This window comes from Poecilia latipinna, unplaced genomic scaffold (genome assembly GCF_001443285.1).
Source record: "Poecilia latipinna isolate Pla-1442-1.1 unplaced genomic scaffold, P_latipinna-1.0 Scaffold16, whole genome shotgun sequence".
NCBI classification, from domain to species: domain Eukaryota; kingdom Metazoa; phylum Chordata; class Actinopteri; order Cyprinodontiformes; family Poeciliidae; genus Poecilia; species Poecilia latipinna.
The window spans coordinates 213,785-234,349 of NW_015112632.1; the positions used below are offsets into that span (position 1 = coordinate 213,785).

Here is a 20,565-nt window from a genome sequence, read left to right on the forward strand (position 1 = left end):
ACTCAACCCCACTGACGATTCGCAATACAACTTCGGTTTCCTGTTAAAAAAAAAAAAAAAAGTTATCTTAAGTGGGTGCAGATTTCTACCATCTTAAACAACAAATTTTCAAAAGTACTTTCTGCAAACACTATTTTATGAACATTTAAACTGTCTTGAGAGGATTTGAGGTCAGGGTAACTACACACAGTAAAGTAAAAAAAAAAAAAAGCACAAAAAAATTCAAGAAATTGTTTTTAATCAAACTACACACATTTCCTTTGCTTTGTACAGAACATTACTTTCATAATAGATCTGACCAGAAATGAATGACATTCTGATCTCTGCATGTGTATCATTGGTGATGCACCTCCACAATTGACCTCTGTATATAAACAAAGGTAAAACAAAAATAGTGCTTGCATCATGGGCCACACCTTAAAAATGGCTTAAAGGGATTTTTTATACGAAATGTGTGATTTGTTAACGTTGCACTTTATAAAACTCATAGACTCATCAGATGAGTTGTATTATTTATTTTTATTTTTATTAATATAAATACGACTTAACAATTAGAAAATTATAAAGTTTTTGTAAAATAATTTGGGGACAACATAGAGCTACTGGCCAGGGACATAATTTACCATTCATCAATTATTAAACACCAATTTGTAGGACTATATACGGTAAATTGCATTGATAACTTTTTTTGTCCTTTGTGGATATTTCACCAAAACTTGCTGCAGCCTATGGGTCCATATCATTTAAAATCTGACCTTTCTCGCATCAACTGCTGTGATATTTTTGAGGTTTGGAGTAGTTTTTAAAAAAAGTTAATTTTTCTTTTTTTTTTTTTCTTTTTTTTTTTAGCTCCTGTCACTAGTGGGGGAAAGCTTCGGCTTGATGTGATGAAAGTAGAGTTACACAGTTGCATATTTCGAACATGTTAACCTTTTACTAGGACCTAATTTTAACAACGATGAACTATCCCTTTAAGAAGAAGACCCTTCTCACTCCACTTCATCATTACTTCTGCCCGGGCCATCCCCCGGATGACTGTGAAGGAGCGCACCCGCCACCGAGTTACTAGGCTGTCTCGATTAACCATTCATTAAATTTGAATGGGCGTGGCTAGAACAATATTTTTAAGGCGTTCAATACAAAACAAAAGCTTAAGCAGCACTTTTATATTTTATTCAACAATAATTCTTATGAATGGGATTTAACAAGTGGACTTTTTAGTGCAACCTCCTTCCAAAGCTGCAGTTCTGTCCGATCAAAGGCATCGAGGATTTGAAGGGATTAGTCAACGTTTCCTTCCCAAAAAGAGCTTTTACCGGGCAGACCAATTATATAACCGCATTATACAATAAATGGATCGCCATTAAAGCAAATGCAGTGACACGGACAGTTTCTGCACACGCTGAGTGGGACTTCCTGCACGATGCGCGTCGTCCTTCTGAGCAGATCTCCATCTGCCTCTGCAGGCTGAGCTGGCTCTCGTCTTCTTTCTCCTCCTCTTTCCCTTCCTCCTCCTCTTCCTCTTAGCTTAAGCGGAGCTCAAGGAAAAGAGAGAGGGTTGACACTGTCTGCTTTAAGACTCGCCCCATTGTTGCGTAGTTTGTAAGAAACTACTGGTTGGAGCAGTCCACACGGGAGTTTTTCCTCAGAATCCTGCTGCAGTTTTGTTGGGAACTATGGTTCTGCAGAGAGTGATCCGTGCTGTCATCATGGGACCTCCTGGATCGGGGAAGGGAACGATGTCTGCGCGCATTATCAAAAGTTTTGGACTGCAACACATGTCTAGTGGGGACATTTTAAGAGCCAATATCCAGGATAAAACAGGTAAGTTAAAATCACAAGCATATTTATCTTTAAGCAGGAATAGGATTTCCAAACCCAATGTACTTTCTGCTGTACTTTTCCTTGTATTTTAATTTTGTGGAATACAGACATTTGTGTTCTGCACGCTGTGATAAGAGCACCGCCCGTATATATTTCTTATCTTGCTGCTACATACCACAGATCAGTGGCATAAAACAGTTTTTCCCCCCTGTTAATCTAAAGTCAAACAGGTTTGTAAGTGTAATGAAGGTGTCCTTCTTATGTTTGTACTACAAACACACCAAATACCTGAACTTTGAAAGGCGGTCGCTTCTTCTTAAATTCACCTTGGAGGAACATAAAAAAAGAGCTGTAAAGATAAGTGTTAACTGTGAACTTTTGTTCCCTGGGAAGGAGGATTGGTGATAAAGAAGCTTTCTATAACAACTGCACGACAGAGAAATCATTATCAGAGCAGAGAAGATGTCATATCTGCACTGAATCAGGAGTCTTCTGCAAATTTCAAATGGTGCATTTTAGCCCCCCCTTCCCCTCCCCCCAGTTTTCCAGTCTGTCTTAAGTTTTGCAGCTTAAAGTTTAAAAACTGCTGATGAAGGCCATAGGGACTAAATATGTCGACTCTGCAAAAATGCATTAAGTTTAAGGGTTAAATTTAGTCAGTCCTCATTTATGTATTGCAGGATTGTTTCTGTTGAGTAAACCAAACTTTGATATTTAGTTTCATTAAATAAGTAGTAATAGTGGCTGATTGAATTTTGCTCTCCAGTCGTCTGACTTTAACTGCTGAGCTTTTGCCAGCCTGATTGTTCTACAGGGTCTCATTAATCATTCTCAGAGAAATGCAAATTTGGTTTGGGACTTTTCCTAGAACTAACTCTTTCCATTACAGTAGAGAAAGTCTTGCATCAATGCCACTGATATTAAAAAGACATATATTGTGCAGGTCGTTGACCTGTTTCCTTAAAGCCGAGAGAAAACAACCTTCAGGAGCTTCTGTTGTGACGATCGTCAAGTCTGACCTTTTGCACTGCTTCATGCTCACATCGGAAGCAGAGTCAGGAAGTTTCGGCAAGACTTGTGAGAAAATGACTTCCTTCAGTTGGATTCTGAGCTCCTCGAGTGAAAATGACAGAAAAAAAGTGGTTTCACCTTCCCAGTGTCCTTCATTCTCATTGCTTTGTTTTTTTTTTTTTTCTTTTCTTCGCACCTTGCAAAACTATTCACAGCCTTTGCACTTTCAAATGTCCTTTTGTCATTTGGTTTTTATGCAATACAAACTTAAAAGTAAAAACATTGTTTTAGAATATTTTAATATAATTATTCATATTTAATGTAAAAACCTCTTTAAAAAAATCCAGTGCAACTAAATTGCAATCAAAAGACTCATAGTAAAACGAGTCATCTCAGTAGAAATGCTGCTGTTGTGTAAAGAGGTTTGCAAGAGGAGATCAGTGAACAAGCAGCTCCGTGCAGACCAGAGAACACACCAGACAGCTCGGCGATAAAGCTGCAGAGAGATTTAAGGTAGGATTAGGTTATAGAACAATGTCATACGTTTTGAGCTTTTCCCAGGGGACCGCTCAATCCATCACCCTAAAATGGGAAGACTGTGGCACAAATCCAAGCACAGGAAGACATGGCCGTCCACCTGATCTGAGAGGGTGGGCAAGGAGAGCGTTAATCAGAGAAGCAGCCATTGTAACTATTGAAAAACGCTATTTGTGGTGGAAAAGTAACACTGTAGAGACACCGTCTCTACTGTGAAACGTGGATCGTGCCAGAAAAGGAAGGTGGTTAAATGGGAAGGTGAACAAAGCTAAATACTGGAAATACCGGGAGAAAAGCTGTTACTAAACAACTTGAGAATGTTGAACCTTTCTGGAGGAGAGTGATCTCATACACGCAGCTAGAGCGACAACAGTTGGCAAGACCATATATTCATGTTTATGGATATATGGTAAAAAATAAAAATAAAAAAATGTAGAAAAGAGACACTTTTGCAAATCACTTAAAAATAATTGTATGCAATTTTAATAATGAAGACATAAACAATCATGTCACTCACTGATCATTATTTCTTTGAGTCATTAATAAATAATTTTGTCCATCTGTTATACCAGTCAAAACAAATTACAGCTTGTAGCCATGTGCTTTGGACTGTTTTGCTTTTTCAAAATAGAAATTTGTGAATTTCTGACTCTCCTGAATTCTGTATCTTTTTTCTGTTTGCAGACTTTAAGTGACGTCTTTGCTTGTGCACTTTGAGTTGTGTAATGTGCACTTTTCTTGTTGTGAAGCCATACTCCAATCATTGTTTTCCAGCGTTTTCAACCATAATTTGGTGTCATTCGATCCACTTTATTCTCTCCTACACTGGTGTGGTGAAATATCATCTGTGCCAACTGGCTGCAACACAAATCCATCTTTTAAATGCAGTTTAACCTCTGCATTTAAAAGATGTAGAGATGCTCTCTCTCTTTTTTTTTTTTTTTTTTTTTGGTGAAAATGCAGGAACGTTTTTCAGCATAGGGTCTGAAGCCATAAATCCAAACCTCAGCTGTTCTTGTGAAGAGCTTTAAGTCATATTACCAACCATGGTAATGTCTCCTAAAGCCGTTGACTGGTCTGAAGTCATCAATTACTAAATTAAATCCTGGTCAAAGGACCATATGGCTGCTGTTTGTTTTGACAAGGTTTTGAGGAGCCAGATTAACGGCTGGTTGTTTGTGGTCTGAAGCTTCAATTGAAAAAAAAAAAAAAACCGTTTAGGAGCTTTCTTCTCCTTAGCAGCTGAAAATAGTAACAGCTGTCCTTTTGTGTGCCTTGGAATTGAGTTGTGATCTCTGTATTAGCTATATTGAGAAGAGGTTTTTTTTAAAAAAATAAAAAAATCCACTGGCCTGTGTGACTTTAATACCTTTCATATTTGTTGGAAACCAGCAGCTTCTGATGCCAAAACCACCTGCAACCATAACCTTTAATCTTATTGAGTTATATGTGACAGAGCAAGATAAATTAGTGCATAATTTATGTCTCGACTTCAACTGGATCATTCAGTCACATAAATATGCCTTGATACAAATCATTTCCTTGTACCTTTGTGGTATTTTCGAGTCATCACCCTGCTGGACAGTGAACCATCTCCATTTCTGCAGGCTCTGGTTTTCTTTCAGGGCTGTTCTGTATTTAGCTCCATTAATCCTCCCGTAAGCTCCGACTAGCTTCACTAACCATTGGGAAGAAATCTATCCCTTAGCATGATGCTGCCCCCACCATTTTCTGTTGCTGTGCTCGTCAAATGTTCAAAGCTGGATATATCGTTTGATAAACTAAACTTGCTTTAAACATGTATCTGTCTGTTCACTTATGTTCTCTCTGAGGACTTCAAAGTGCATCTGTACTTTATACTGTAAAAAATATCTGTTTAGATTTAATAGTGGTACGGAGTAAAATTGTGACATGAAAAATCTGTGAATTGTGAAACAATTTAAAACTGTTTATTTAAAGCTAAGTCGCCATAACTAAATTATAAGTGAAAACATTTCCCATGAGAAAAGTAGATCCAGGTGGGCTCCACTTAAGAAGTGACTCTTGATGTTAATTATCAGAAGAAAGAGGTCTGAATTGTAAAACTAATTACAGATTTAAAATGTGACAAAAGGTGGGAAAACGTGTTATCAAATGATAGAATACTTTTTCCAGGTCCTTGCAAAGAATTTAAATAAGCTTTGAGATTGATTTAAAAAAAAAAAAAGTCACGAAAAGAAAAGAGAGCATTCTCTAACACGCAAATCTCCATCTTCATTGTCAGAGCTCGGCCTGTTGATGAAGTCCTGCATCGATCAGGGACAGCTGGTGCCTGACGACATCATTTCCCGTCTCATCCTGAATGACCTGAGGAAGATAGACAACAGCGGCTGGCTGCTTGACGGTACAAGGCCTCGCTTGTCTGTTTCGTTCGCTTCTTTTCTTGGAAACTATAGCAGGGGGAACACGTTATCGGCATTGGCTGTTTGAGATCACACGACCTGTGTGAAGCAAGCCACCATCGGTTATTTCTAGTTATTGATAAACCACTCAAGAGAGCCGCTGCCTTATTGTAACTTATCTGTATGGAGATTTTGTTTTTTATCCCCCCCCCCCCCTTGGTTCGCTTGCCTTCCTCACGTCTGTTCATCTGTCTTTTATTCCCAGGATTTCCTCGGACTGTGTCCCAGGCGGAGGCTCTCGATAATGCCTTCTCTTTAGATACAGTCATCAACCTGGATGTCCCTTTCCAGACCATCAAAGAAAGGCTGACCTCTCGTTGGACTCACATCCCCAGCGGCAGAGTCTATAATACAGATTTCAACCCACCGAAAGTTCCTGTAAGTATCCCCTCTCTGTCATATGATTTTCGCTCCACAATTAATAAAAATGACCAAGGGGAAAAACATTTTATGTCCAAATATGAGAAAAGTAGAGTCATTTCTGAGAAAAGCTCCTTTCGGATCTGTGGGAAATTATTCCCAGAGGCAGACTGAACAAACTTTGATTTCTGACCAGGAGCAGTGTTGACCCAAAACAACATAAAGGTGGAATAAAGGTGGGAGCAGAGAGAGGAGAGTGACAAATGGTTCAGCAGGTCCCAGCTGCCATGGCAACTTAATCTGACCTTGTTAAAAGCTTGACTGTAAAATACGGAGAGGAAAAAAGAACAGCAAAACACATGCCTCTACTTTCCAGCGATCCAATGAGACATGAAGGGATGGTAAGCTCGTAAAAAAAAAACAAAACAAAAAAAAAAACATCACCCCAGGGAAACAATTGGAGACTTGAAGGAAATGGTTGTCATGTAAACTTGGTGAACGTTCCCCTCCCCCACCTTGTCAAATATAAGTGTGTCTTTGTTAATCCTGTTCAAGTTTTTTTGAGCTGGTTAATTATTGCTCTGACTGTAGAAAATAGTAAGGCTACAACTGAATTCAGATGTTCATTTGTCTTTCCCATTTTGAAGACTGGCTGAAAAAGGTAACGTCTATGGTGTTTTATTTTTTATTATTATTATTTAAAAAATATCCACTGAATTGACTTAATTTTTTTTTCTAGAACTTTTATGGAAGCTTATACAATTCCATTCATAATATGTTTTTTTTTTTTCTTATCTTTACCATGGGTGCCAGTAATGACTGCTTAATTATTGCTCGATGCATTGAACCCTCTGTAAAACACTGTAATTTTCAAATTTGGAAATATGGTTCAAATAGTTTTTTTTTTTTTTTTTTTTTTTTTTTTTTCCTAGAGGCAGTATGAGTGCTAGAGATGATATTATGATGCATGACAAAATCAGGGGTCTGCCTCTAATTAGTGCTTCTGCTTAAAAAAAAAAAAAAAAAAAAAAAAAAAACATTACGGTGTGAAACGGCATTTGAGCAACAAAAGTGGAAGAAGCTGCCACAGATTGAAATAACAGATGGGAGAAGTAGAAGACACCGCCTCCAAAAAACAGATTTCCAGATAGCTGATTGAAATGGGAAATAAGAAACAAATTCAGGCTCAGATCGAAAGCAACAGAAATGAGACACAATTAGAAGCTGAAGGCTGATAGATGATTTATAGTTTATGGTCCCTTGGTCACATGTCAAGATTTCCTGTTCATTGTGGAGCAGCATCACGTATGCGGATCATGATTGGCTTCTAGTGCTCCCGTTTGGCAAAGGAAATATTTACAGAAGGAGTTTGGTCAAAGAGGCTGAATATGCAGTGGTTTCCTCCTTATTCTAGCTCAATAAGACTTGGAAAAGTAAGATCTCAGAACCCTTATTTTCCTTCTCTGCATATATAAAAAAAATTATATCTCAACATTTCTGGCTTATTATTATGGTAAATTATTCAATACATGATATTAATATATTAATCATTTAATGGTTGAAAACATTAACAATAAAAAATGAATGAAAATTCATTTTTGTTTATTAAATTAGCAAATTATAATTGAATAATTATGCTCTTATTAATATTATTATTGGCATCACAAGTAAATAACTACATAAATAAATGATGTGGTTAAAAACAAATAAGTTAATTTTCATTATTAAGTTATTATTGTTAATTACACACCTTTATGCTAAGATATAAGAAATGTTAGGTATGAATTGCAGCAACACCCACAATTTGCACCTTTATTCAAATATACCCAACTCACTCTAATTGTTATTAATAAGTACATAAAGTGCCACCGTGTTTCTCGTCCTCTCTCCAGGGTTTGGACGATGTGACAGGAGAGCCTCTGGTTCAGAGAGATGACGACAGACCGGAGACGGTCACACGGAGACTGAAGTCCTATGAAACCCAGACAGAACCCGTCCTGGAGTTCTACAGGTAGCTGCAACGTAAACTGAATTCAGATAGTTCAGTTTAGAATCGATGATGTAGCAATTATTATTTTTATCAGTAGTTTTCTTTTTCTTTTTCAAAACGTGTGCAAAGAATATCTGGCATTTTTGCTGACAATTAACTTTGTCAGCTACCTTTTTAAGATGCACTGAAGAAGCTTTTCTAATGTCCACACAAAACTCACCAGACTGCTTTAACAATTTCCACACAACATATTCATTTACCTTTTCGATTTTGTGATTCTTCCATGAGGTTTTGAGTCTTTTAAGTTTATTTGCATTTAGTTTAGCAAGGAAGAACCAGAGACAATCGGCTCCTCTTATCCTGGAAAAACGATCACACATTGATCAGTCATGTGAGCACTGAAAGTGAGGAACAAGTTTGTCTTTATTAACGGCTGAATGAACTATGGCAATTTAAATAATTTCTCTCAAGAATTGCACCCAGGATACAGTCTATTTATGCTTCGCTTGCTTTATCTGAATAATTACAATCCTCTAGCTTTATCTCTGGATGGGTTGGAAGCATTAGAGCTTCAAGTAGTCGAGGAAAGAAAATGCATAAATGTAGGTGAAAGGTCACAGCTGATGAACCCTGACCTCTTTACTCCCAGTGACCGAGTAGCTGCCTAAGAATCACATTCCAAGGGAACTACGGGACGGGGTGGCTCAGCTCAGCTCAGCTCAGATTTTGTTCCTCCTCATGACATGTAAGCAGAAACATGTTGAGCGTACAGTAATGTGGCAACCACATATTTCAGTGCATTTTATTGAGATATGATATGTGGCTAACCAACATAATGCGGAAAGAACAGTTCGGGTTTTTTTTTTTTTTTTAAACACATGAAATCTGAAAAGTGTGGCATGCATCTGTAGTCAGTCGAAGACTCCTTGAATAAATACTACTCATTATTTTTTTGAACAACAATTATGAATAGAAACCAGACTTTTAACATTTTTTATTTGGGTTGGTAATGTTTATCCGTTCTCCAGGTCTATCAGACTGACTGTGAGAATATCTTTTCTCCACAACCCTCTTCATCTGACCTCACAGATTTTCTGACAGATTTAGTTCTAGACTCAAACTAGGTCATTTGTAAACTTAAATCATTCCTCTCATGAAGTGAATCTAAGATTCTGGTCCTCCAAGCGCACTGCCTTCTTCTTCTTCTTCTTCTTCTTCTTCTTCTTCTTCTTCTTCTTCTTCTTCTTCTTCTTTTTGTTTGTTGGCAGTTTGCAAACAGTTTGCCTTGAGAAACTCAGGTTTAATATTGAAAATTATCTACAATCTGTGGATGGAGGAACAAACAGATCATCCTTTCTTCATATAGTGCCAGACTTCTTCCAGTCAATTTTTTCCTTTACCAACTTGACAAAATCCTCAGTTCCATCAACAGAATGCTGTCCTTGGAAGAAAAGACAACATTCAGCTTTTGTAATGTTATTGTTGTTCCAGATCCTCTCTAATTATGCTGGCTCCTGAATGACACCTTTGCACAATAAGATTATTTTGCTGTAGTGTAACCTGTCTGTAAAAGCGGTGCTTTGGCTCAAGGATTCAAATGAGTAACTCCCAGGAAATCCTCTTGTCACAGCTCAAGTTCATTTGAGGTTGACCTGAATTGATGGCAGGTGTAAACTTAAGAGGACTAAATACTAAAATTACCTTAAAAGATCATTCAACAATATTAGTTCCACACTTGTGCAAGCAGATTTGTTTGTGTTATCAGTATAAAGCTTGCATTATGTGTGCATTGGCTTTTGACAGCCTTTATAAATACTCTTTTCTGAGTTTGTGTTTACTTTTCTCTTCCCAGGAGTAAAGGTGTGCTGGAGAGCTTTACGGGAACAGAAACCAACAAGATATGGCCGCACGTCGAAGCTTTTCTCCACAGAAAATTCTCCTCCCTCAGTCAAAGAGCTGCTTAGCCTCAGCAAAATCCAAGAACGGCTCAAGTTTACTGATGGAAAACCAAACTGTGCACCGTCCAATCAAAAATGCAGCATGTAAATAGTGGTGGAGCATAGAGGAATTATGTTTCATTGAAGGTAAAGCCCTTAAATTTGCAAATGAAGATTTGGCTCTTTTACGAAAAGCAGAATAAGACTACTAACCTATGTTAGAAAACAGTCTTCTTTTTTTTATATATGTTCTTAAAACCTCTGTGTTGTTGAAATAATTTGGGGGAGGAGAATTCAGACGAGTGTGTGCAAAACCTTTTTAACCATTTGCTGTTAGTGTGTCCACTTTGTGCCTTTATGAAGTCATAAGTTAACAGCTGATCTAAACCTGAAGTTTTGCAGGAGCACAACATGAAGGGGCCAGATTGCACGAGATGCTGCAGGAGGACCACGGCAGCTGTTGTGGCATGAACAAAACCAGGTTTAATTCTTCTAAATGTAATCCCAGCACACACAACCTGTTGGCATGAGCTAAACATCAGCAGCAGCAGCCGTTGTTTTTTTAAATCATAAATCCTGGAAAGGAAGCTATTTTTTTGTAGTGTAACAACAAATGTGCATATCAGCCTAATGTGGCCCATTTCTTCTGCAGTGGCTCTTTCCTTTAAGCAGAACATGCTGTTGGGTTTGATTCTCATACATGCACACGTGCCTTTTGCTGCTATTCAGCTTGATAAAGGTTGGGTTTTTAAACACTTTGTTTTCCTCTAATCATGGACCAATTTAAATAATTTATAAATGGACATTTATAATAATGGATATTTTTACAATTCTTACAAGAAATGTGTTGCATAACAGCTCCTTTCAACCACCTCAGGTCTTACAAGTGATGCCTCTGAAGCACTCCACTTATAAATTTCCTCGTCCATTCCTCATTGTGACTATATTCCTCGTGAGCGATATTTGGCATTTATTTAGTCTGACCTGACAGCAGAAAAAATTGATGAACACATACATGGACACATGTTATACAGGGTCAAATGTTGTCAGAAGGTATCAGCTTGCAGTTTTTGCACATTGTTCTGAATGTTTACCCTGTAAAAAAAAGCCTTAATGATACTCCTGTGCAGTGTATTGTATGTGGTCATTCTGGTTTTATAAACACTTCCATGCATTGTTTAAATGCAACAGCCATCTTTTCATATATAACTCAGATATTTATGAATCACAATAAATGTCTTGTACTGTACACTTGAATGACAACGTGTGTTCTCTTTCATTGTTTATCATTTATTGACTTTCACAGCAGGAATGTAGCCTCTTTCTGTGTCTGCAGTTTAATATTCTGTCATTCTGTGTCATTGGGCAATTTTAGCGTCAATGGTCCACATGCACACTTATTGACCAAAACCAGACATCATGCACAACTCCCTTTCTGTTTTGGTTGATTGGTAAATGTCTAAAGAGCTTTTGAACAAATGTCCTCTTTATTCCAGCATCATAATAGGACGCTAAAAATTAGACAAACATTTCAATAATAAATGTTATGCTCAGGATGTTTTCTTTCTTTTCTTTTAGTATCTGTATCAATGCAGTCCTCTCAGGCAGAAGCTTTGCTTTGCTCCGCGGAGGCCGAGTAACAGGATCTGAGTCAAAATGTATCAAAGCATGACTCATGGAACTGATGTAAAAAAAAAATTTGCCTTTATTTTTAAAGAGGCAACAGAAGGTATTAACAGTCGACCACAGCACATTATTGAGTTTTGATGCATTTAAGTCATTCTGTATGTAGTGGTAAAGATCAGCTGAATGCAGAACAGATGCTGGAAATAAGGATTCTGAGGCGAGACGACAACGGTGCTGCAAAAATCAACGCATCATGCATCTGCCTTTAGTCCCAAATGGCATTCCCCTAACTCCAAAACCCATCTCACTGATGGTGTTGCTCAGCAGATTTTTACATTGTTTTATGCAGTCTTGTTAAGATCATAAAAATTGTTACCATGGGAACAGAAGAACGGGAGCCCATTATTGAGATAAAAGCTCCACAGCGATGAGAAAATGGAGACAATTGGTGACATGTTTAAAATGGAAGTTAGTAACAACCGATGCTAAAGTCTGCATTTGTTCAGGGGAAATAGAAATTAAAAAAAATAAATCACATGAAGATGCAAAATTATATGAATTGTCTAAAAGTGTTTTTTGTCCAAAAATATGTTTAATGAAATAGACTCAGCATGAGGTCATCTGTAAAGAATGCTGTAAATTAAAAATATGCTGTATATTGTATTTTTTCAGCATGAAATGCTTAAATTCAGTTTATTAAATAAGGTTTAGACTCTAAACCTTTCTGGACAGCATGCCGGGATACGTTTTGAGTGGGAGTTACTTGCAGTAATCCTTAAAGTGCATCAGCTGTTCACTTGTTCGCACAGCACAAGTGTTCAAAACAACTTAAAGCCAGTGATGGCTAACAGCATTCTTGCCGTCTCAACTATAAATCTTAAATATCACAAAACCACATAAAACAGGTGACTCTTGGTGGCAAAAGTTACTATCTTGAAATGTTTCTTTACTGGTTTTGGTACACCGGCGCACCAGTCCAGACTGACTGCAGCAGCTTTGCCTGAGAGATCAGCAGTGAGAGTGGGAGAAAACCTGATCAAAACAGATGTGGTGATTAGACAAAATAAATAGCAAAACACTGTAACCACATTATTTATTTTTCCTCTGCACATTACAACAAACAAGTGTTTCATTTAACATGTTAACTTTAACTGCTCCTTGTAGGTGAGGTTAAGGCAAAAAAAAAAAAAAAAAGAAAAGAAAAAAATCCAGGTTGTTCAGAGGAGTAAGTTGGAGAAGTAAGGCCTGTACTGCACATGATTTGTAATACATAATATGATGGTGTTTATGTCAATAAGGTACATTTAGCTGGGAAACTCTTACACATATAGATTTGTCTACAAACAGGCTGATAATAAACTTAATTCAAAGCATCCCCCCCCCCTTTACATCATCAACATCCAATTACATTTCTGCCCCAGCTTAGCAAATCACAAAGCTCCTGATTTATCAGATATTGTTCTCTTAGATTTTCACATTAATTGTTCTCTGTACGTTTTGAATTCTTTGTCTTTTAAGAACAGCAAAAGAGCGGTTTCATCTTGAGAAAAAAAAGGAGGTTACACTACAGCGTAGCATACGCATTTATTGGCTAGCAGGACACTCTGCAGCAGTAGCCAAATGCACATGAAATGTTAAAAAATGTTTGCCATCAGCAAAACATAACTTCCTCCTGGTTCTGCTGAAAGATGCGACACAAAGGATGACCATGTCTCCATTTATTCCTGCTCTGTAATGCCGTTTCAGCCTGCTGCTCTGGATGAAGGCTTACAAACTCAAGATTGTTCCTATGTGGACAGACGAGTGGGGTGGGAGGAAAGCAGGAGTCGAGGCAACAGTCCTTACGATATTTCCATCATCCGGATGTCTTCTGTTTCTGTGGCGTCGTCCTTTGTCCATTTTCCTGTATTTGTCCACAGTCCAGCCTCTAAACAGTGCTTCATCTTGAATTCAGGATCCTCCTAGAAGTCAAAGGCAAGAAAAAGAAATAAATTGCTGAGACAATAAATTATGCAAGTATCGCATAGGCTGAAACCAACAAATATAGCTCTGAAATATATTTTACACAACTAGAAAAGGCGAAAAATAGAGCCACGTGAGGCACGATAAAGAAATAAAAACATTGAAATCCAAAAGCAGGACCAGCTTGAACATCAACAAGTTCAACCATCTTGAGAAACAGGATTTTCTATTGCGGAGTAAATGTTTGGCTGCTAATCAAGCTGTGAGGCCAGCAGCGGGGGTTTTGTGGCCCCCTTTCTCTACCTCGCTTACAAAAGCCTTTTCAAAGAAACGATGAAAAGGTTCGCTGAATAGAATGTGGAGAACTGGCGTATTATTGGTTATTTGGAGATACCAAAGGAAAATGTCTAAATGTTAAAAATTCCAATTAACAAAGCAACAGGAGAGCATTTAATCCATCACTGGATTACAAGCATTTGTTTCTATATTTTGAAAACCTATAATTTGCTTTTTAAAGTGTCAAAATTAGCTAAGGAGTGAATTCCAACTGAAAAAAAGACTTGTTCAATAAATCCATAACAATAAACAGATGTGTTTATTGTCAAGATAAATAATAATAATAAAAAAAAAATAGGTGAAATGGGTCCACTGAGATATTTAAGTGATAATAAAGACTACAGGGATATCTAATAATATGTAACATATATGTTTTTAAATACACCTTGACTTTAAAGCAAGATACTTTAGATGGATTTGTAGCACAAAGGAGAAAAAAAACCTTTTTATTTACATTGTTTTTTCGTTCAAGCTAAAAAAAAAAATCATTCAAATTAAAATAAAAATACACACACACATACAAAAACCAGACTCTGCTGTGTACTTTTTTTCCCAAATTAAACATCGGAATATTCAAAACTAAAGTGGTGTCGAAAAACTAAACACAATTGGAATCCCAGCATATTCAAGTCCAGCTCAGATTACCCATTATCTGAGAAATTAAAAGTCGTACCCACAGCTTTAACACGGATCTCAGTTTGCATGCTAAAGTGACCAAAATATGAAAAATACTGAATGCTGTTTGGTTGGAAAAGATGGCAAGAACATTATCTTTTTTTTTGTCTAAAAATAATAATGCAGCAACACAAACTTTCAGCTCAAAAACAGAAGGAGGTTTCTAGGAGAGTGTCCTTTGCAAAGATGAAACCAAAGCAGAGGTCCACCGCATTCTTCTTTGTTCAGTAAATAATAACACTGTGGTTCCACTGAGGTTTGATTTCAGTCATTTTAAACCCAGTAAAGACCAGATCATCCTTATTATGAGCCGAAGCACAAAACTCTACACATGGAAGAGAGTGTACTTTCTTTTCCCCCATGACAATATATTGTGTGTACATTAGTAAAAAACAGCATTCATAAAATATTAGTCAATACACTACAACTTAACAGAATGTATTCCCCCTTTTTATCATGGATAATATAAAATATGAAAAGTGAAATATTGTCTAGGATGAAGGTACTGTTATTTTATCTTTCAGGTATAACTAAAATGTGCACAAATATATTTTTATTCTGCTTATATGTGCAGTATTTGTAGCTCAAAACATATTACTTCCATTTATAGTTGCAAGTCTAATTTTAAATAACCTCATAATACGAAAAAGTCTGATTTACTGAAGCTCAGGCAGATAGGAGAAACTTTACTATGAGAAGTTTTTTCAGGAAGAAGTTGTTAAAAGATCTGCAGCCAAATGCACTAAACTGAACATGTACTGAGCATTTTTTGACAATAACAAATATTATAATAATAATAACATAATAATAAAATAACATATTTTTTAAAAATTGGCAATTTTTGGCAAAACTTGTACTAATTTTAAAACAACTGCGTTTCAGTGCCATCTATCAGTTGAACAGGGTAACTACAAGAAGTCACACGATTGAGTGGCGCCTGAGAGCCCAGCAGTGCTCACCTGTGATATAAAGTCTGTTGTTACTTTGGTGTTAGGTCTACAGTTTGTGTCGACGCTCTGCTGATCAACGTTCAAAACGTCATTTCTACATTTAGCTGCATATTCTTCAACTCTCTGTTTGAAGGCGTCAAGTTCTGCTCTGAAGACTTCAAGGTAGACGTCCTGTCCCTCCTGCAAAGCGACAACATGTCAAATATTTGTTTATAAAGCCTTGGGTCATAGTTGCGGTATAAAGATAGCAGATATAGATACATTATACAATATATAAACTGTCTGTGGCGTACTTTCGCTTTGTGGAAGAATTGCCTGAAGCAGCCTCGAGGGTCCTGTTGAGAATTTGAGGCCATTTCTAAGATAAACTGCATAACCACGGCTTGGTGCGCCACCTGCTCCATCAATGCTTCTTTCTACAAGATAAAACACAGAATTAGCATTAAAAGGGCTATGTTTAATATATGTTTGACCTCCTGAACTGTAAACGTCAATTTTATTTTATTTTTTTATTTCAGTATGCACCGCCTCTTGTTTGGAAACTACAGTGATGAAAATCTCAGGGAAGTTTCAAATGGTTATAAGAGAGGAGTTTAAGATTCTCTTGTGCAAAGCAAAGAATCACCTTAGCATCTTTTTGCTTAGTCTCTTTATAACTGTTGAATCAGCCTAATGAGTTCTGCAGGACTTTTGAAGTTGTTCTGAGTTTTTTTCTGTGATGTCAAAATAACACCTTCATCATATTACCCCTTCTTGCTGCAGTCGAATGCACCACAGGACTAAGAAATTTGCCGTTTCCTCACAGATGAGCTGCGGCATGTGTGAGAGGAATCGCTGGCTGTCGTCCCATCTCCGTAACATACCTGAGACAGGAAAGTCATGTTTTATCAAAAATCTTTATTGAAGACTGAAAACACAAATTTGGAAAATTAGACAGTCTAGACATTTTTAATATGCAGAAAAGGATAATAGCAAATTTGGGAAAAACTGGCTTGGAACTTGGAACTTTGATTAGCCTGAACAAGTAAAAAGAAAGGAAAGTATCCTTTACTTCAAAACAAAAGCTTAGTAGTGAGTGCCTCACTTACCAAAATGCCTGAGCTCTTGTTCATATTTTTGCAGAAATGTTTTGCAGGTGTCTTGATCCATTTCCACAGGCTGATTGTGCAAATTAATAATACTCTAAAAGCAATAACAAAAAAAACAACAATTATACCAACACGTAAAAAAAAAAAGCATTTTTTCCAACAGTATGACATATTTTTTCTCTATGATACACCTTATCAAAAACGTCCCAACTTCCAGTGGCACCGAGGACGGGACTGCGACTGGGTTCTGGGCCTGCCAGCATGCTCTCCTTGCGACGCCACTCCTCCTCTGTGTTTGTGAGCTCAGTCGGGCAGACGAGGGTCCGTGCACGCTCCTGTTCCAGGGACTCAGAGCTGTGGACCCCCAAAGAGCACATCTGATCCTGCGCCTCAGCCAGCCGCCAGCTGGAAACGATGGAGGCTTTCACACAGCGCTGCTGGCTCTGGCAGAGTGACGCCATGGGGCAATCACAAAGGTGGGACGACGGTGACTGGAAAGATGTCAACAAGGGATTTTATTCTACTTCAAAACAGTTCATGAGCAGACGCAGCAACTAATCTTTCATGAAGTTCATAGAGAGAGAAAAGGTGCATCTTAAGCCCTAACTTGTAATATTGTATATTGCTTTATTTCACTGCCAGTTAAGCTAAATAAAGAAAATTACACCCGCTCTTTGCAATGATCAGGCTTTTTCTGGCTGAATTTTATTATAGTTCTGTGTTTATTAGTAATGACGATCATAAATAACAGAATAAAAAACAAAGTGGCTCAGTTCAGGTTCTATGATTGGCAGTAATTATCAACCCAAAATAAAGATTATCATACATTTATCTCCATTTACATATCAAAGTGTAACTTCCCAAACTTTAACTGACATTAAATAAGTACATTAACATATAAGCTCTTCGATAGGGTTAGGGGTTAGGGTTAGAAGTTTGTTTTTTTTTTTTTTTTTTTTTTTTAGCTTTGATGCCTTTAACAAATAGTTTTTTGTTTTTTTTTGGGGGAGGGGCGGGGGGGGGGGTCATAGGGAGCCATGATCATGGGGAGCCATGTTTAACCAGCCGATCGTCGATCAGAACAGATCCAGATCTAATCCCAACCTTTGGGCGACTTGTTCGTGCATCTCTAATAACGGGCCATCTATATACAGAACAGATAAAAGTGAGATGGATACAAATATAGAATAAAAGAGCAAAAATAAATAAGAGCTCTGCTGTAAGCCTTTGGATTGTTTCAATCACTTTATGGCACCAAACAGCTTTTATTATTATTATTATAGACTGCAACTGTCATACCACAGAGGTGTGCTCATGATTTGTGATGTGGATGGATCAGAGATGGGGGAAGTTTGTGAAATTCGATTTCACCAATTATGTATTTCGTCTGCTTGTCACGTTTTCTATTGTCATGTGAACTTATAAATAAATATCAAAGTGAAGAACAGCACACGTTTGTAGACAACGCTGTCTTTGATTTAGGTTAACTGCTCGTATAACACAGCAAATAAGCTGTTAAGTGCTGTAAACTCTTTCTGAAAGACTTCAGACCACCAAACGTCACAAAAACAGGGCTTACCCAAAAGACCTACCTACTTCTTAATGTAAAATTAGTGTACCCTTAATTACTCTGAATGAATGTTAGCGTGTGGGAAATAAAGTTGAATGCTAACACCTCAGCTAATAATTAGCATTAAAAGTTCATTACCTGTTGGCTGGGATGGACACCAGTTAAACCCCTCGCTGGCGAATTTGGGTCGCCATTCTGCTTATCGTTTGTATGAAACGGAGCTCCATGTCCCATCCACGCCATAACTACAACAGCAACTCTCAAGAGTACCGTGCCCGTTGGAAGTGCTAGCCTATGCTAGCTATGTTTGAGGAATCCCACACAGTTTTGCCTCTTTATGCTCAGCTGTCAGCCACGGCTATCTGAGACATAAATAGCGACCTGAAAAGCCAAGGGAGTAAAAGTGGAAATATGATTCAGGATAGCAGTATGTCGGCGCTACAAACAATAACAACAACCGTTGCTCCAACTAAAGCAGGCTGCAGCTGTTTTGGGACATGACGTATTGATTGACTATGTCACGTGACTATGTACCACGTGACATAGTCAGAGGTTTCTCCAGGATTCTATTTATTTCTAGTAAGCTTTTCATTAGGTCAAGGGGAATTTAAAATGTCGCTTCGTGGAATTTAGTGGTTCTCTCTTTCATTATGTGCAATTAGCAAAATTGTGAAAAAGAACCTACATTGTTTCAGGTTAGTATTCACACTTTGTTCTTGGTACTGTTAATCATTACGTTGCAAAATGATGAAACCTTTCAAAAACTTTTCGACCAAAATAGGGTTGTTTTAGTTTTTTAGCTTAGTTCTAAGTATAGATTTTAACTTATTAAAATGTCTAGTCTCAATGTGTAGTAGTGTGGTTAAAGGGTCAAAAAGGTGGAAAAACAAACAAACAAACAAACAAAAACAAACAAACAAACAAAAAAATAGCATCAGCCGCCAGTTCCAGATCTTCTGGTGAATTTTATTACAATTTTGGCTCTGACATCCATTCTGAGCTTCTGATATTTCATTTGTGTTCTTATCGTGAATTGGCAAGTGAAGCAAAGTTGTAAAGTAACGTTGAAATTAAAGCATTACGACCATCAATAGGAAGATTAAATGAATCAGAAATAAGAATAAGGGACACAAACTGGACCATAAACTCAAATCTACTGATTTTCTATTAAAAAAGTAACTAAAAAAAATTAGATTTTACATATTCATTTGTATTGTATTTATTTTTCTCAGAGAAGAGAACAAGTTTATTTTTGGCTTGTTAAGGATGAATATACAATGTTACATAGAGTCGATTTCCGTTTGCCTGCATTTATAACGTTCCACCAGAAGTGGGAGGTTGACTTTGGGTAGCAAAATTTTTTTACCTTTATGTGGACTCACAGGCATGTATATGAAAATATTTTGGTAAAATTGTCGTTTTAAAGTATTAAAACATGCATGGGCTTGGACCATAATATTCTTTAAGAATTTTATTTGAAGTTAATAGCATTCAAGATCTGTTGGACTTGAAAAATCTACAAAATGTGAATAATTGTGTAAGAGAAAAAGCTGCCTGCAAAACCAAACTCAGGGATAACTTGGAACCTTACAGACGCGAGTGAGCTAGAGAAACAGAAAGGCTGACAGTTTGCCAGTCTGCGTGACGATTTCTAACTGAGCAAACTAGCCAGTGGTGAGTCTATTTAGCTTAATAATGAAATTACTAAACTGTTGGAATGAAGCCATTTTGAGCCGGTTGACACGTTTAAAACAACTGAGTGTTGAAGTGAAAACATGTCAACCTAGCTATCAGGCTTTTTAGCTAGCTTATAATGACACAGGTGTGTTAACGAATTGAAAAACAACGGACTTTGTAAAGGTTTATGCCTTTGTTTCCGGAAAGGCTAGAAACCAATACGAAGAAACACAATGTCTGACATACCCGTGACAGACAAGCTAATTCTTGCTTACAGAAAATACTAGGACGATTTCCTCACCACGAGGTGGCGTTGCAGGCAAAAAAGACTTGTCTTCATACCGTGCAGCAAAGACAGTGCGCTGCCAAAGGCCTCCCAAAGCCTGCAGACAGTCAGAGAGAAACAACCAGACTTAAGGCTTTAAAAACATCCTCAGCCTGAAATCAAACTTTAGAGCCAGCTGGCATCTTGCCCTTTCTCAGGCTTCTGTTCCCACAGTTTTTTTTTTTTTTTTTTTTTTTTTTCCTTTTGCCTCTTAAAATTTACAAAATATTTTTTTTTGCTTTTTTTGGGGTTTTTT

General features: G+C 37.3%; 3 protein-coding genes across 6 annotated transcripts in view; 2 read left to right on the forward strand and 1 right to left on the reverse strand.

The window, feature by feature from the left end:
* The first annotated feature begins 1,052 nt into the window (after positions 1 to 1,052).
* ak3 (adenylate kinase 3) lies at positions 1,053 to 11,357 on the forward strand. Its single transcript, XM_015033834.1, has 5 exons — positions 1,053 to 1,824; positions 5,636 to 5,755; positions 6,019 to 6,191; positions 8,066 to 8,184; positions 10,016 to 11,357. Exons 1-5 carry the CDS (start codon positions 1,677 to 1,679, stop codon positions 10,125 to 10,127), a joined length of 672 nt encoding a protein of 223 aa, XP_014889320.1. The 5' UTR covers positions 1,053 to 1,676; the 3' UTR covers positions 10,128 to 11,357.
* A 1,448-nt stretch (positions 11,358 to 12,805) lies between these two features.
* cdc37l1 (cell division cycle 37-like 1) lies at positions 12,806 to 18,789 on the reverse strand. Its single transcript, XM_015033824.1, has 7 exons — positions 18,446 to 18,789; positions 16,929 to 17,228; positions 16,738 to 16,831; positions 16,397 to 16,512; positions 15,943 to 16,065; positions 15,659 to 15,829; positions 12,806 to 13,687 (listed from the first exon to the last, which is right to left on the reverse strand). Exons 1-7 carry the CDS (start codon positions 18,548 to 18,550, stop codon positions 13,568 to 13,570), a joined length of 1,029 nt encoding a protein of 342 aa, XP_014889310.1. The 5' UTR covers positions 18,551 to 18,789; the 3' UTR covers positions 12,806 to 13,567.
* A 107-nt stretch (positions 18,790 to 18,896) lies between these two features.
* Positions 18,897 to 20,565, forward strand: part of exd3 (exonuclease 3'-5' domain containing 3) — a 51,406-nt gene continuing 49,737 nt past the window's right edge. For 2 of the 4 annotated variants that reach the window (XM_015033787.1, XM_015033813.1), the window contains exon 1: positions 18,897 to 19,002. The gene's annotated coding sequence lies outside the window, so the exon portion shown is untranslated. Of the gene's footprint in view, positions 19,003 to 19,453; positions 19,483 to 19,875; positions 19,982 to 20,565 lie in introns of those variants that run through there. The other 2 variants (XM_015033804.1, XM_015033796.1) reach the window with 2 other exon arrangements.